This window comes from Melospiza georgiana, chromosome 4 (genome assembly GCF_028018845.1).
Source record: "Melospiza georgiana isolate bMelGeo1 chromosome 4, bMelGeo1.pri, whole genome shotgun sequence".
NCBI lineage: Eukaryota > Metazoa > Chordata > Aves > Passeriformes > Passerellidae > Melospiza > Melospiza georgiana.
The window spans coordinates 1,295,001-1,308,589 of NC_080433.1; the positions used below are offsets into that span (position 1 = coordinate 1,295,001).

At 49.3% G+C, this 13,589-nt stretch overlaps 1 protein-coding gene across 1 annotated transcript in view; it reads left to right on the forward strand.

The window, feature by feature from the left end:
- KLHDC10 (kelch domain containing 10) overlaps positions 1-12,743 on the forward strand; it is a 22,278-nt gene extending 9,535 nt beyond the window's left edge. Inside the window, exons 2-9 of the mRNA XM_058023148.1 lie at positions 2,431-2,652; positions 4,670-4,824; positions 6,379-6,527; positions 7,157-7,241; positions 7,823-7,889; positions 8,397-8,444; positions 10,040-10,179; positions 11,217-12,743. Of these exons, the coding sequence (XP_057879131.1) occupies positions 2,431-2,652; positions 4,670-4,824; positions 6,379-6,527; positions 7,157-7,241; positions 7,823-7,889; positions 8,397-8,444; positions 10,040-10,179; positions 11,217-11,426 (1,076 nt within the window). The 3' untranslated portion in view covers positions 11,427-12,743. The remainder of the gene's footprint in view (positions 1-2,430; positions 2,653-4,669; positions 4,825-6,378; positions 6,528-7,156; positions 7,242-7,822; positions 7,890-8,396; positions 8,445-10,039; positions 10,180-11,216) is intronic.
- The last annotated feature ends 846 nt before the right edge of the window (positions 12,744-13,589 follow it).

Consider the following 13,589-nt stretch of genomic DNA (forward strand, 5'->3'; position numbering starts at 1 on the left):
TCCATCCATCATCCATCCATCATCCATCATCCACCCATCCATCCATCCATCCATCCATCCATCCATCCATCCATCCATCCATCATCCATCCATCCATCCATCCCTCATCCATCCATGTATCCATCATCCATCCATCCATCATCCATCATCCATCCATCCATCCATCCATCCATCCATCATCCATCCATCCATCCATCCATCCATCCATCCATCCATCCATCCATCCATCCATCATCCATCCATCCATCCATTTTAAAGCCATTTTCCATAACTTCACAGCCTCTTCCCCCCAGACCTGGTAGCTCCTGCTGCTTTCCATGTCCAGCATCAAGGAATTCCCAGCAGGACCTGCTGAATTCCAGCTTTCCACACAACACTTCCCTGAGCTTTGGTTGTTTTGGGGTTCAGCTCTGGGAAAATGAGCTTTGCTCATGACCAAACTCATAAATCCTGGGATTTCCCCATCTCAAAGTTCCACCTGTGCAATGGGCAGCTGCAAACCTCTCCTGAATTCCAGAGGAGCTGTGAATCATCCATGAGCTCTAATGACGTGGAAATGCAGCTCCTTATTGGAGCTGTGGGGTTTGGCTGCTGAGGGAACTCAGAATTCACCCTTGGGCAGGGTCAGTTCTGTGCCAGGGTGCTCCAAGCCTGGCCTTGGACCCTTCCGGGGATGTGGGATCCCTTCCTGATGAAAATTGATCCCTTCCTGATGGAAATTGATCCCTTCCTGATGGAAATTGATCCCTTCCTGTTGAAAATTGATCCCTTCCTGTTGAAAATTGATCCCTTCCTGATGGAAATTGATCCCTTCCTGTTGGAAATTGATCCCTTCCTGTTGGAAATTGATCCTTTCTTGATGAAAATTGATCCCTTCCTGTTGAAAATTGATCCCTTCCTAAGGAAAATCGATCCCTTCCTGTTGAAAATTGGGATTTCTGGCAAGGTCAGGTCCCTTCCCTGTTTGATTTTGGGAGGTGGATGGCAGTGAAGGCCTCCTGGCTGGTGTGTTTTAATTTATTTTCTTGGAATTACTCCTCTCACCTTTAGTTTATTGGCTTTATATAAAACTCAGCCTTATTCTCCTCTTTTTCCTCTGGAAAATTCTCATGGCAAGTGTTAGAACTGGAGGGAAATAAAATCCATATTTAATATAATATCTGAACTCCTAATTCCTTCACACCTTTTAAATTAGGATGTGGAATATCCCCCTCTCCTGTGCCCACACATCCACATTCCCACTGCAGATTTTCCTCTTAATTCCTTTACTTTCTTCCCCTCTTTTTGCCAGTGCTTGTTGGTTTTCTAAGTGGGAATTGCTGGGAGACACAATTGTTCCTGGAAACACCCCAAATCTGTCAGAGCCTTGTCTGAACCCTGGAGAGCAGCTTAATTTTGGCCCAGAGTTGAACATGATTAAGCAAAGCTGCTCAGCTCAGGTTCATTATTTGGTCTGGACAAATCATTTCTTTCGCTTTTCCTGTAGGAAAAATGCTTCATATCCCTTTTTTTTTTTTTTTTGCAGTGTTGGATTCACTGCTGGGAATTATAACAGAAGAAAACATTCTGGGTCCTCATTAGATGCTTTCCTGGCTCCTTTTCCATCCTAAAATCCATAAAACAGCCTGTGGGAGCAGGTGGGAGGTGAAGGTCACTGATTTGTTTGGGTTTGTTTTGGCCAATTGTCAGCCAAGACCTTGATTTCTGTTACCTTAGAATATTCCTGGTTGGTTTTTCCTTGGCTGAATCCATCTTTTTATCTATTCCAGTTGAGAGCTGAGCTGGAATTGTCCTCCCTGCTTTTATTTCCACTGAGTTTTAGGGCTGGGCAGGCAGAGGATTCCTTTGGGGATGGATCCTGCCTGGAGGATCCCAGCTGGACTCCCTGCTCCTCCCAGTGCAAATGCCTTCATTCAGGAGCAGATTTCCCTGTTCTGTCAGACCTGTTTAGGGACAAAAATCACCAAATTTTCTGTCACTAAACAGAACTAAACTGAACTGAAGTGTTCTGTTTAGTGACAGAAAATTGAGTGACTTAGACAAAGTCTTGAGATCCAAGGAACAAAGGGGGAAGTCACTGAGAGGTTTTTGTCAGAGGGAAAGCAAATCCTTGATTTTTTCTCTATTGGGCAGCTCTAAATACAGACATTTGGGATTGTTTCTAAGTGAACTTTGCCAGACAGAATGAAAGAAGAGGGATTTTCTCCAATCCCTCAGAAGGGCTGCAGTGGAAGGATTATAGTGGTCCAAGGCTGAGCTGGTGACACACAGAGTGTCCCTTTCCCAGCTTGTCCTTCCACAGCCATTTCCTCCTGCTGCAGAGACCCTTCCCTGTGGATCCCCAGTGGAATCCAGCCCAGTGGGTGCCCTGCTGAGCCTGGCACACCCTGAGCCCTTGTGGAGCTGTTGTTTCTCCTCCTCCTCCTGCAGGCCACCGGTGCCCCCCGGCCAGGAGCGGCCATCGCTGCGTGGCCGACAGTTCCAACCTCTACGTCTTCGGGGGCTACAACCCCGACTACGATGAGTCTGGGGGCCCAGAGAACGAGGACTACCCCCTCTTCAGGGAGCTCTGGAGGTACAACTTTGCCACGGACACCTGGCACCAGATGGGCACCGAGGGCTACATGCCCAGGGAGCTGGCCTCCATGTCACGTACGTACGGAAATCCAACTCCTCCTGTGCCTGCTCCTGGAGCTATTTTCATCCTGCCTATTTTAATCCAAGCAGGAATTGGAAATCTGGATGCTACTTTTCCAACTGGGCTCTGAGGTTGGGTTGGGTTTGGGATTTTTCTTTCCATTTTTGCTCAATTGAGGCAGAAGGAAAGAAAAAACGGGAAAGCGGGAGGTGTTTTCCAGGTGTTTACCTTGCTGTGCTTTCAGCAGGAAGGTGCCTCATGCAGACATCTCCCAGCATCCCAAAATAGCTGTCTTTGTTCACTTTTCAAAGCAGACCTTTGGTTACCATGGTTTTACTTGGGATCCTTTCTCCTTTAGAGCCTCTCAAAGCCATCAATGCACGGGGTGGGTTGTAGGGAACTTGAGCAGCACTGAGCACTGCAGGGAAACCTGGAATGGTTTGGGTTTGAAGGGAGCTGAAAGATCATCCAATCCCATGGAGCAGGTTGCTCCAAGCCCAGCCCAGCTTGGATAAATGATTTTGGAATGGTTTGGGTTGGAAGGGAGCTTAGAGATCATCCAATTCCCTTACCATGGGCAGCCTTCCCTGGAGCAGCTTGCTCCAAGCCCAGCCTGGATAAATGATTTGGGAATGGTTTGGGTTGGAAAGGAGCTTAGAGATCATCCAATTCCCTTACCATGGATAGGAACACCTTCCCTAGAGCAGCTTGCTGGAAAAATGATTTGGGAATGGTTTGGGTTGGAAAGGAGCTTAAAGATCATCCAATCCCATGGAGCAGGTTGCTCCAAGCCCAGCCCAGCTTGGATAAATTATTTTGGAATGGTTTGGGTTGGAAGGGAGCTTAGAGATCATCCAATTCCCTTACCATGGATAGGAACACCTTCCCTAGAGCAGCTTGCTGGAAAAATGATTTGGGAATGGTTTGGGTTGGAAGGGAGCTTGAAGATCATCCAATTCCAATACTGTGGATGGGGGCACCTACCCTAGAGCAGGTTTCTCCAAGCCCAGTCCTGGAAAAATGATTTGAGTTGAAAGGGAGCTTAAAAATCATCCAATGCCATACCATGGATAGGGACACCTTCCCTAGAACAGGTTACTCCAAGCCCAGCCTGGAAAAATGATTTGGGAATGGTTTGGGTTGGAAGGGAGCTTAAAGATCATCCAATCCCATGCCATGGGCAACCTTCTCTAGAACAGGTTGCTCCAAGCCCAGCCCAGCCTGGAAAAATTATTTGGATTGGAAGGGAGCTTAAAGATCATCCAATTCCATGGTTTGGGTTGGAAGAGAGCTTGAAGATCATCCAATTCCCATACTGTGGATAGGGACACCTTCCCTAGAACAGGTTACTCCAAGCCCAGCCTGGAAAAATGATTTGGGAATGGTTTGGGTTGGAAGGGAGCTTGAAGATCATCCAGTTCCATGGAGCAGGTTGCTCCAAGCACAGCCCAGCTTGGATAAATGATTTTGGAATGGTTTGGGTTGGAAGGGAGCTTAAAAATCATCCAATGCCATACCATGGATAGGAACACTTTCCCTAGAGCAGCTTGCTGGAAAAATGATTTGGGAATGGTTTGGGTTTGAAGGGAGCTGAAAGATCATCCAATCCCATGGAGCAGGTTGCTCCAAGCCCAGCCCAGCTTGGATAAATGATTTGGGAATGGTTTGGGTTGGAAGGGAGCTTGAAGATCATCCAATTCCAATACTGTGGATGGGGGCACCTACCCTAGAGCAGGCTTCTCCAAGCCCAGTCCTGGAAAAATGATTTGAGTTGAAAGGGAGCTTAAAAATCATCCAATGCCATAGCATGGATAGGGACCCCTTCCCTAGAACAGGTTGCTCCAAAAGCCCAGCCCAGCCTGGAAAAATGATATGGGAATGGTTTGGGTTGGAAGGGAGCTTAGGGATCATCCAATTCCCTTACCATGGGCGTGGGCAGCCTTCTCTGGAGCAGCTTGCTCCAAGGCCAGCCCGGGCTGGATCAATCCTGTTCTCCCAGCAATGAGCCCCCCTGTTTTCCCTCTCCCCCAGTTGTTTTACATGGCAACAACCTGCTGGTGTTTGGGGGCACCGGGATCCCCTTTGGGGAGAGCAACGGCAACGACGTCCACGTGTGCAACGTCAAGTACAAGAGATGGGCTCTGCTCAGCTGCCGCGGCAAGAAACCCAACCGCATCTACGGCCAGGTACGGGGCAGGGAGCCCCCAGAGCCCCCCAGTGCCCTCTCTGTGCCCCACCAGAGCTGCCCCCAGAGCCCCCCAGTGCCCTCTCTGTGCCCCACCAGAGCTGCCCCCAAAGTGGGACGGCACGAGGGAAAGCAGGTGTGCTTCGTAAAGAAATGAAGCAGCTTTGGTTCGTGGAGATTTCAAAGGAAAGGAGGTTTACTCCTGGTTAGAAGGGGCAGAATCTGTTCATTAATGCCTGGTGCAGCTGAATGAGGAAAGTGTGATTTAAGGAGGGGTTTGTAGTCAAAAAGCTGCAAAAGCCAAAGTTGTAAATGAAAATATAAAAAGTGATTTAAGGAGTGGTTCGTAGTCAAAGCCCTTAAAGCACAAAACTCTAAATGAAAATAAGAAAGTGATTTAAGGAGGGGTTCATAGTCAAAAACCTTCAAAACACAAAACTCTAAATAAAAAAGTGATTTAAGGAGTGATTCATAGTCAAAGCCCTTAAAGCACAAAACTCTAAATGAAAATAAGAAAGTGATTTAAGGAGGGGTTCATAGTCAAAAACCTTCAAAACACAAAACTCTAAATAAAAAAGTGATTTAAGGGGTGGGTCATGGTCAAAACCTTCAAAACCCTAAACTTTACATGAAAATTTAAAATGTGATTTAAGAAGGGATTTGTAGTCAAAACCTTCAAAACCCAAAGATCTAAATGAAAGTATAAAAAATTATTTAAGTGATTTGTAGTCAAAAACCTTCAAAACCCAAAACTCTAAATGAAACTGAAAAAGTGATTTAAGTAGTGGGTCATAGTCAGAACCTTCAGAACCCAAAGTTCTAAATGGAGATGGAAAAAGTAATTTAAGGAGTGGTTGGTAGTCAAAGCCCTTAAAACACAAAACTCTCAATAAAAATTAAATGTGATTTAAGGGGTGGGTCACGGTCAACACCTTCAAAACCCAAAGTTCTAAATGAAGATGAAAAAAGTGATTTAAGGAGTGGTTGTTAGTCAAAACCTTCAAAACCCAAAACTCTAAATAAAAATAAAAAAGTGATTTAAGGGGTTGGTCATGGTCAAAACCTTCAAAAGCCAAAACTCTAAATGAAAATAAAAAAGTGATTTAAGAAGTGGTTGGTTAGTAAAAAACCTTCAAAACCCAAAACTCTAAATAAAAATAAAAAAGTGATTTAAGGAGTGGTTGGTTAGTAAAAAACCTTCAAAACACAAAATTCTAAATGAAGATGAAAAAAGTGATTTAAGGAGTTTTTGTTAGTCAAAACCTTCAAAACCCAAAACTCTAAATAAAAATAAAAAAGTGATTTAAGAAGTGGTTGGTAGTCAAAGCCCTGAAAACCCAAAACTCCAAATGCAAGTTCCCAGGGTCCCTTTATATTACAATTACACCTTTTAAGACTTTCCCTAGAGTGGATGAATGAGGTGGACAGGAAATGAACTGACACTCAGCTGGCACAGGGATGACCCTTGTTGCTGGTGCACCCCTGCTTTGGAGGAGCAGGAATTCCTCTCCTGCAGCCCCAGGTGTCCCCAAGTGCTCTCTGGTGTCTCTGCCAGGCCATGGCCATCATCAATGGGTGTCTCTACGTGTTTGGAGGAACAACTGGCTACATCTACAGCACTGACCTGCACAAGCTGGACCTCAACACCCGGGAATGGATCCAGCTGAAGCCAAACAACATGTCCTGTGACATGCCAGAGGAGAGGTGAGCACCTGGGCAGCCTCAGGGGGCTTTTCTGGGAGGCAGGGAATGGGAAGCTTTGGGATACCTTGCTCTGGTTGCCATTTCCAGCCCTCCTTTGCCTGGCACTTGTTGTGACATTGGCAGGAAGGAGTTTGGTTGCTCACATCCATGGTTTGGTATCCAGCTGAGAGCAGGGAGTTGGGAATGGAAGAATCCCAGAATGGTTTGGGTTCATAGGAATCTTAAAATGAATGTAATTCCACCCCCCTGCCATCTTAAAATAAATCTAATTCCACCCCTCTGCCACAGACAGGGACACTTTCCACTATCCCAGGTTGCTCCAAGCCCTGTCCAGCCTGGCCTTGGACACCTCCCTTAGAAGGGGCTGGAATATTGCTGGCTGTCCTGGTACTCACTAATCCTTGCCCTTAATTATTTAATAATTGCTCTGCAATCAGAAAATGCCTTTCAGACTTCTGGGGTGCTGCTTGGAGGGCTCAGGAAAGCTCCCACATCTCCTGAGTGCTCCCAGCCTGAGGGGCTGATGCAGCAGAGCCAGGCTTGGCAGTTTCTGCTGAAATCCCTGGAATCTGATGGTGATTTCTTGAAAGTTTTCTATTGTTGCTGATTGTGCTGCTCTGCACCTTCAGGTACAGACATGAAATTGCTCATGATGGTCAAAGGATTTATATCCTGGGAGGTGGAACTTCCTGGACAGCTTATTCCTTGGATAAGGTGAGGCATTTGGAACCCTGCACAGGAGATTTTCCACACTGAGGAATTACCAGCACAGCCTCTCTGTCTGGCTTGGCCTAGAGAGCCTGGTAAAAAAAAGAAAAAGAAAAAAAAAAAAAAAAAAGATAATTGGGAGCAGATTGTTCTCCTACTCCTGTAAAACCTGAATTTGCCACAAGTGTCCTGGTGATGAATCTGTGGTCACTTTAAATAGTGCTCTGCTTCCAAAAAAGTGGAGTCTGCAGCACTTTATGTGACATTTCATCTCTCTATTGTCCTATTTTTCTCCCTGTGTGCAGCAGGAGAAAGGGATTTCTAAATCCTTCTGAGAGCTCAAGGGTGTGGATTTTAATTGGTCCAGCTCTTTTCAAAAGCAAAATTCTTTTCTTTTTTTCAGCTGTGGGGCTGAAATAGCAAAGCTGGGATGGAGCTTGAAAGGTGATTTTAGACCTGCTTAGTCACTGGCTGGGATCAGCTATTTTGGGTTTCCACTTAAAGAACAAAAGGGATTTATTTATAGAGGGTCAGAGCCTGTGGCTGCAGCACCCTGGAGGATCTCATGGCTCCTGTTCTTCCCCCAGATCCACGCCTACAACCTGGAGACCAACACCTGGGAGGAGATCACCACAAAGCCCCACGAGAAAGTCGGTGAGTTTGGGCTTTCCCTCTTTCCCTGGGAGCCAGAGTGGCCAGGGTGGTGAGGGTGCAGTTTTCTTGTTCAATATCTGGATTTGAGCCCCTGCTTGTGCTGCAGCACTGGGATGAAGCCATCCAGGGGAGTTGGGCAGTCTGGCTCCCCTCCCTCCCTGCCTGGCAAGGGTGGCAGTGCCTGGATCTGCTCCCAGAGGATCCCAACCATCCCTGCTCCCTTTGAGGCCCTGGGCTTCCCCTGGAGTCCCACAGCTGCTTTTCACCAAGCCAGATTGGAGACTCTGGGGAACAAAATTCCAACATTTTCTTCCTTCCCTAGAGAGAAAATAGGACTCAATCCTGAAACAGCTGCTTAAAATTGCACCTTTTATACCTGGGATAGCAGGAAAGCAGAACCTCTTAACAATGAAACCCCATGATTAAATGTTGAGACAAAATCACCACTTGCACAAGCACTTTAAAGCAATTATTCCTGATATAAATTTTTAAATTTATTGTCCCCAGGCTTCCCAGCAGCCAGAAGATGCCACAGCTGTGTGCAGATAAAAAATGGTAAGCTTTACCTCTGGAAAATTGGTGTGTCTTGTACAACAAACAGGGGGGAGTTGGAGAGAGCTGCAGGGAGCACGTGGCTTTTCTGGAAGAGGATTTTTCCTCACTGACAGGCTTTAAGCTGCCCACTTGGCACCATTCCTTCTTCTGCACTGAAAAACCAGTTACAATCTTGATCCCTCTTTTCCAAACCCTTCAGGTCAGTGGCTGAATGCTCTCTGTTGAAGGGTGGAGGGAAATGCTGGATCGCATTTCCTGGGAGTGTTGATTGTGCCAGTAAAAGTGAGGCAGGAGCTGGGAGGTGCTTCCAGCCCACCAGGAGGATTTGGGAGCCCCTGAGCTGAGAACTTGGGCAAAGCTGGGAGCAAGGCAGGGCTGGGAGCTGGGGCTGCTCCCTGGGGTTTAAATTCCCTGCAATCTGATCAAGCCCAGGTGTCTGGGCTATGAGAGGGGGGAATGCTCTCCTGCCTGCAGTGGCACTCAGCCCTGAGGCTGCCATGGTGGCCTTGGGGTCATGGGCAGGCTGGGGAGGGGGACATGAGGCAGAAATCCTCCCTGACCCCCAGTGTGGGCAGCAGGGGATGGGGGATTCTGCCCCTCTCAGTGAGACCCCACCTGCAGGGCTGCCCCAGCCCTGGGGACAACATCAGAAGGACCTGGAGCTGCTGGAGAGAGCCCAGAGGAGGCCCTGGAGCTGCTGCAGGGCTGGAGCCAGGCTGGGAGAGCTGGGAATGTTCCCCTGGAGCAGGGAAGGCTCCAGGGAGAGCTCCCAGCACATTGCAGGGCCTGCAGGGGCTCCAGCAGAGCTGCAGAGGGACTGGGGACAAGGCCTGCAGGGACAGCACACAGGGAATGGCTCCCACTGCCAGAGGGCAGCCATGGGTGGCATCTTGGCAATGAGGAATTCCTGCCTGGGCTGGCATTGCCAGAGCAGCTGGGGCTGCCCCTGATCCCTGCAGTGCCCAAGGCCAGGCTGGAGCAGCCTGGGATGGTGGCATTGGAATGGGATGGGCTTGAAGGGCCCTTCCCACCCAAGCCATTCTGGGGTTTGGGACACTCAGAATCCATCCCCAGGGATTTTTATGGAAGTTGGGGATGGAGAAGGGAAGGGGGACCCTTCCTGGAGTGCTGAGGTTCCCAGTGAAGCCCCCAGATCCCAAAATCCCTTCCTAGAGAGGAGTCGGGGTGGGGATGGATCCAATGGCAGGCTGGGAGAGCTGGGAATGGAGGGAATTCCCTGGAGAGGGAGCCTGGGGTGGGATTTTGGGAAGGGATTCCCAGAGCAGCTGGGGCTGCCCCTGATCCCTGCAATGGCCAAGGTTGGACACTGGGGCTGGAGCAGCCTGGGACAGGGGGAGCTGTCCAACCTGGCCATCAGGCTGGATCTGGAGGGGCTTTGAGCTCCCTTCCCACCCAAGCCAGCCTGGGAATCTTTAGGTGGCCTCTGCTTTGTGGTGGGCCTGATCTGGGAGCTCCTGGGAGCCTTTGTTGAGGTGCAGCAGTTCCTGATCCCAAACCTGTGTGGGAGGGGATCCCTGAGCTGTCCCCAAGCTGTCCCTGGTTCCTGGCAGCTCCCCATGTCCCCTCTCTTGCAGATGTGTTCGTGTGTGGGGGCTACAATGGAGAGGTGATCCTGGGAGATGTTTGGAAGCTGAACCTCCAGACTTTCCAGTGGGTGAAGCTGCCAGCTGCCATGCCAGAGCCTGTGTACTTCCACTGTGCTGCTGTCACCCCAGTAAGTGACTCCTCTTGTTCCTCCAAGCACTCTTACCTTGCTGTGGGCTGCAGATGGAGCTGCTGTTCCCAAGGAAGTGACCTCCACTGCATGCAGCAGCTTTTGGGAGGCTCCTCTTCCTGCTGCTCTTTGAGGAGTGCAACCACACTGTGGATTTTGCTTTCTGAAAGAAATAATGCAGAATTTGAGCTTTTAAACTCTCTGTGGGAACAGCAATTCCTGCTTGTAAAAGGAAAAAAAAAAAACCCACAAATACTCCCTGAGTGAAGTGATTTTATCCTAGTGAGAGCAGCCTGAGGTGAAGGATTGGATGAGGCTGTTCCCAACCCTTTGGAAGCCACTAAGGAATGTTGGTATTGCCAGAGCTTTTGGCCTTAAGTAGGAGGCTGGAGACCTGGGATTGCTAATTACCAGGCAGCAAGAATTCCCTTTGGCTGTGCCCTCACCTCCCTCAGCTCTTCATCTCCTCAGGGCAGAGATCACATTCCTTGGTGTCACTGCATTTGGGGAATGTTACAAATGCAGCTTTTCCTGGGAAGGCTGATAAAGGTGTTTCCCAGGCAGCTCAGTGTTCCCTGGACAGCTGCAATGTCCTTTCTTTGCCAGCCTGTGGAAAAAAAAACCCCACTCAGCAGCTGAGTTATTCCCATCTCTGTGTTCCTGTCATCCCTGGAGCAGGCTTGTGCTGAGCCGAGGGAATGCAGGATGTCTGTGTGAGGTGGGTGGAGTTTAAAAATACATTCCTTTTAGCTGGAACACGAGTAGGGCTCTGTACTACTTTATTAACACTTTGCCACACTCCTAAAATGGATTTCTTGGGATGGAAATCACCCAAACCTCAGAGCAGAGCACTCAGAGGTGGTGGGTCAGTGGATTAGGATGAGACATGGCCCCTCCAGCAGTGATTCCTCCTTGACTCAGAGGATCCCAGAGTGAGTGGCTGAGGCAGTGCCAGCCCTGCTGAAGGGTGGGAGGTGGGAATTAATGCCATTCCTGCTTTCCTGCCTCTGTAACTCCTGTCCCCCTTCCCCTGCCAGGCTGGCTGCATGTACGTGCACGGAGGGGTGGTCAACATCCACGAAAACAAACGGACTGGCTCCCTGTTCAAAATGTGGCTGGTGGTGCCCAGCCTGCTGGAACTGTGCTGGGAGAAGCTCCTGGAATGTTTCCCTCACCTAGCAACTCTGTCCAGATCCCAGCTTTTGCACCTTGGACTGACGCAGGGACTCGTGGAGCGACTAAAATGAGCAATCTCCCACTTGTGTCCAAGACTCACCACGTTGAAGAACTCCCCCTCCCTCCCCCTATTTATGGATTCCATGGATGGTCTTGCTAAGAACATGGAGGAACCTGCTCAAGGCCTTACTCAGCAAATACATCAATGCCTTTCCAGACATGGTTACTTTTAGTCATTGGAAAAAAAGAAAGTCCCCTTTTTTTTTTTTTATGGAGCTCTGTTAAGTAATCCAAAAGTATTTTCTGAGACTAAGCAGCCAACCAGCAACCTGTCATCAGCACACGCTTGTAATTAATTGGGGAGCTTAATGAGCCACTGAATGTGTGAGCCCGTGCTCAGCGTGGCACCTTCACCTTGGTGCTGCCAGCGTGGCATCCAGCGAGGGACACGACGCAGAACGGGCACCAAGCTGCCCTTTGGCTGGGGCTGCCCCATCCCTGGCAGCCAGCTGAGCTCCCTGCCCAAAGCCAGCCCGTTCCTCCAGCCCTGCATGTGTCCATGGGCATGTTCCCACCACGTTCCCACCACGATCCCACCCCGAGCCTCTGGAGACGGCTGGAACGTCGCCCAGGCCAGCCCAGCCCAGCCCAGCCCAGCCCTGCAGCTCCCCCGGTGCAGTGTCTGTGTCCTCCCCTTCTCACACTCTAAGGTTTGCTTGGAAGACTGGGAAAAAGTTGCCACTTAAGGGATTACTGTGTAGTTTACTGGGGGTGGGGAGGAAAAGGTTTTCCTGAAGCTTTTTGAACCCTTTTGGCTCGCTTTGCACCCACAATGAGCTGCAGCAAAAACTTACCCTGTGGATTTCAGAGCTCTTTGAACCTGCTCAGCCAAGCCATGGCTCTCAGCATCTCCCAGCTTTTGGTTTTCCTTCCTCCCTACACACCCCAAAAACTGGCTTTTTTCTTCTTGTTTCACGTTCCCCTGAGGGTGGGAGATGTGATTCAAAGCTGGTTTGGGAGTGGCTTTGTGGGTCACTCAGCCCAGGAAATACAGCATCCAAAAAGGGGAGAGGGAACAACTGTCCCTCCTGGTGGGGACAGGCATTGTCTGTGCACAGGAAGGGGTGGCTCTGGTTCTCTTGTGCTCTCTACACTGCATTTGTTTAAGTGGCCACTGAACTCTGAACAGCTCCAGGCATGAGGTTTGTGCAAAATCCTTTTCAGTTGGAGCCCATTTTTAAGTGCCTTTTGTTTTTAAAATCAGCTTTTCCCAATGCTTTCTTCTTCATCAAAGGCAGAGGTTACACTCTGAGGTTTTAGTTTCTTTTTAAGAAATTGCATTTATGTTTAAATAAACCATAACATTATCTTCATGTTGTTAATCCAAAGGTGCTGCCTGCTGGAGTCACTGCCCCCACGTAGGGAACTCACCCCTTGTCCCAAAATTAAGCTTCCCCTGGTGTTGAGAATAGATTTTCCTCTTTCTCCAGCTTCAGTTGCTGCTTTTTTTTCCCCCCAAGGCTCAGAAAAAGTCTGGACCTCACAGCTGAGGCTTTCTCAGGTGCTTGGACCACAGGAACTGGTGGGAGCTGCTTGGAGCTCTGCTGTCTCCATGCCCTGCCTTGCACCTTCACAGGAGTTGTGCATTTCAACCCCTTGCTGGCCTCCCTGGCTGCTGAATGCAGACGCAGCTGTGGGCTGGGAAGGGCTCCCTGCTCTCCTGCCCTGGCTGGCAGAACCTGCAGGACCACTCCTCCAGCTCCTTCTTCCATCCCAAACTGAGGCTGAGTATCCACACTTCCATCTTTGCCTTGTGGACCTTTGTCCTGGAGCAGCCTGGCCATGCCTGTGCTGGTTTTTCTCTCAGCTGCTTGAAAGAGCATCTCCCCTGATCCCCAGGGTGATCCTGGAGCCCTCCAGGATCTCTGAGCAAGCACATTCCTCAGGTCCTTAGGTTGTCCTTACTCTGGAGCTTCTCTGAGGTTGTCACAAAGCCTCTGTCGGTGATTTTGGAGCAGTCTTGGGACTCTGGAGGGGTCTCAGCTGGCTGGAAGCTGCTCCCAGTTCTCAAGGGATGACCATGGAAACCACAGGGCTGTCAGTCCCACTTCAGTGCCTGGTAAAACCCTGGAAAAGATTATTCTGGGAAATACAGAAGCACCTGAGGTGGACAGCACAGCCATGGGTGACAGCCAGCACAGCCTCAGGAGAGGGAAGTCCTGCTTGGCCACCCT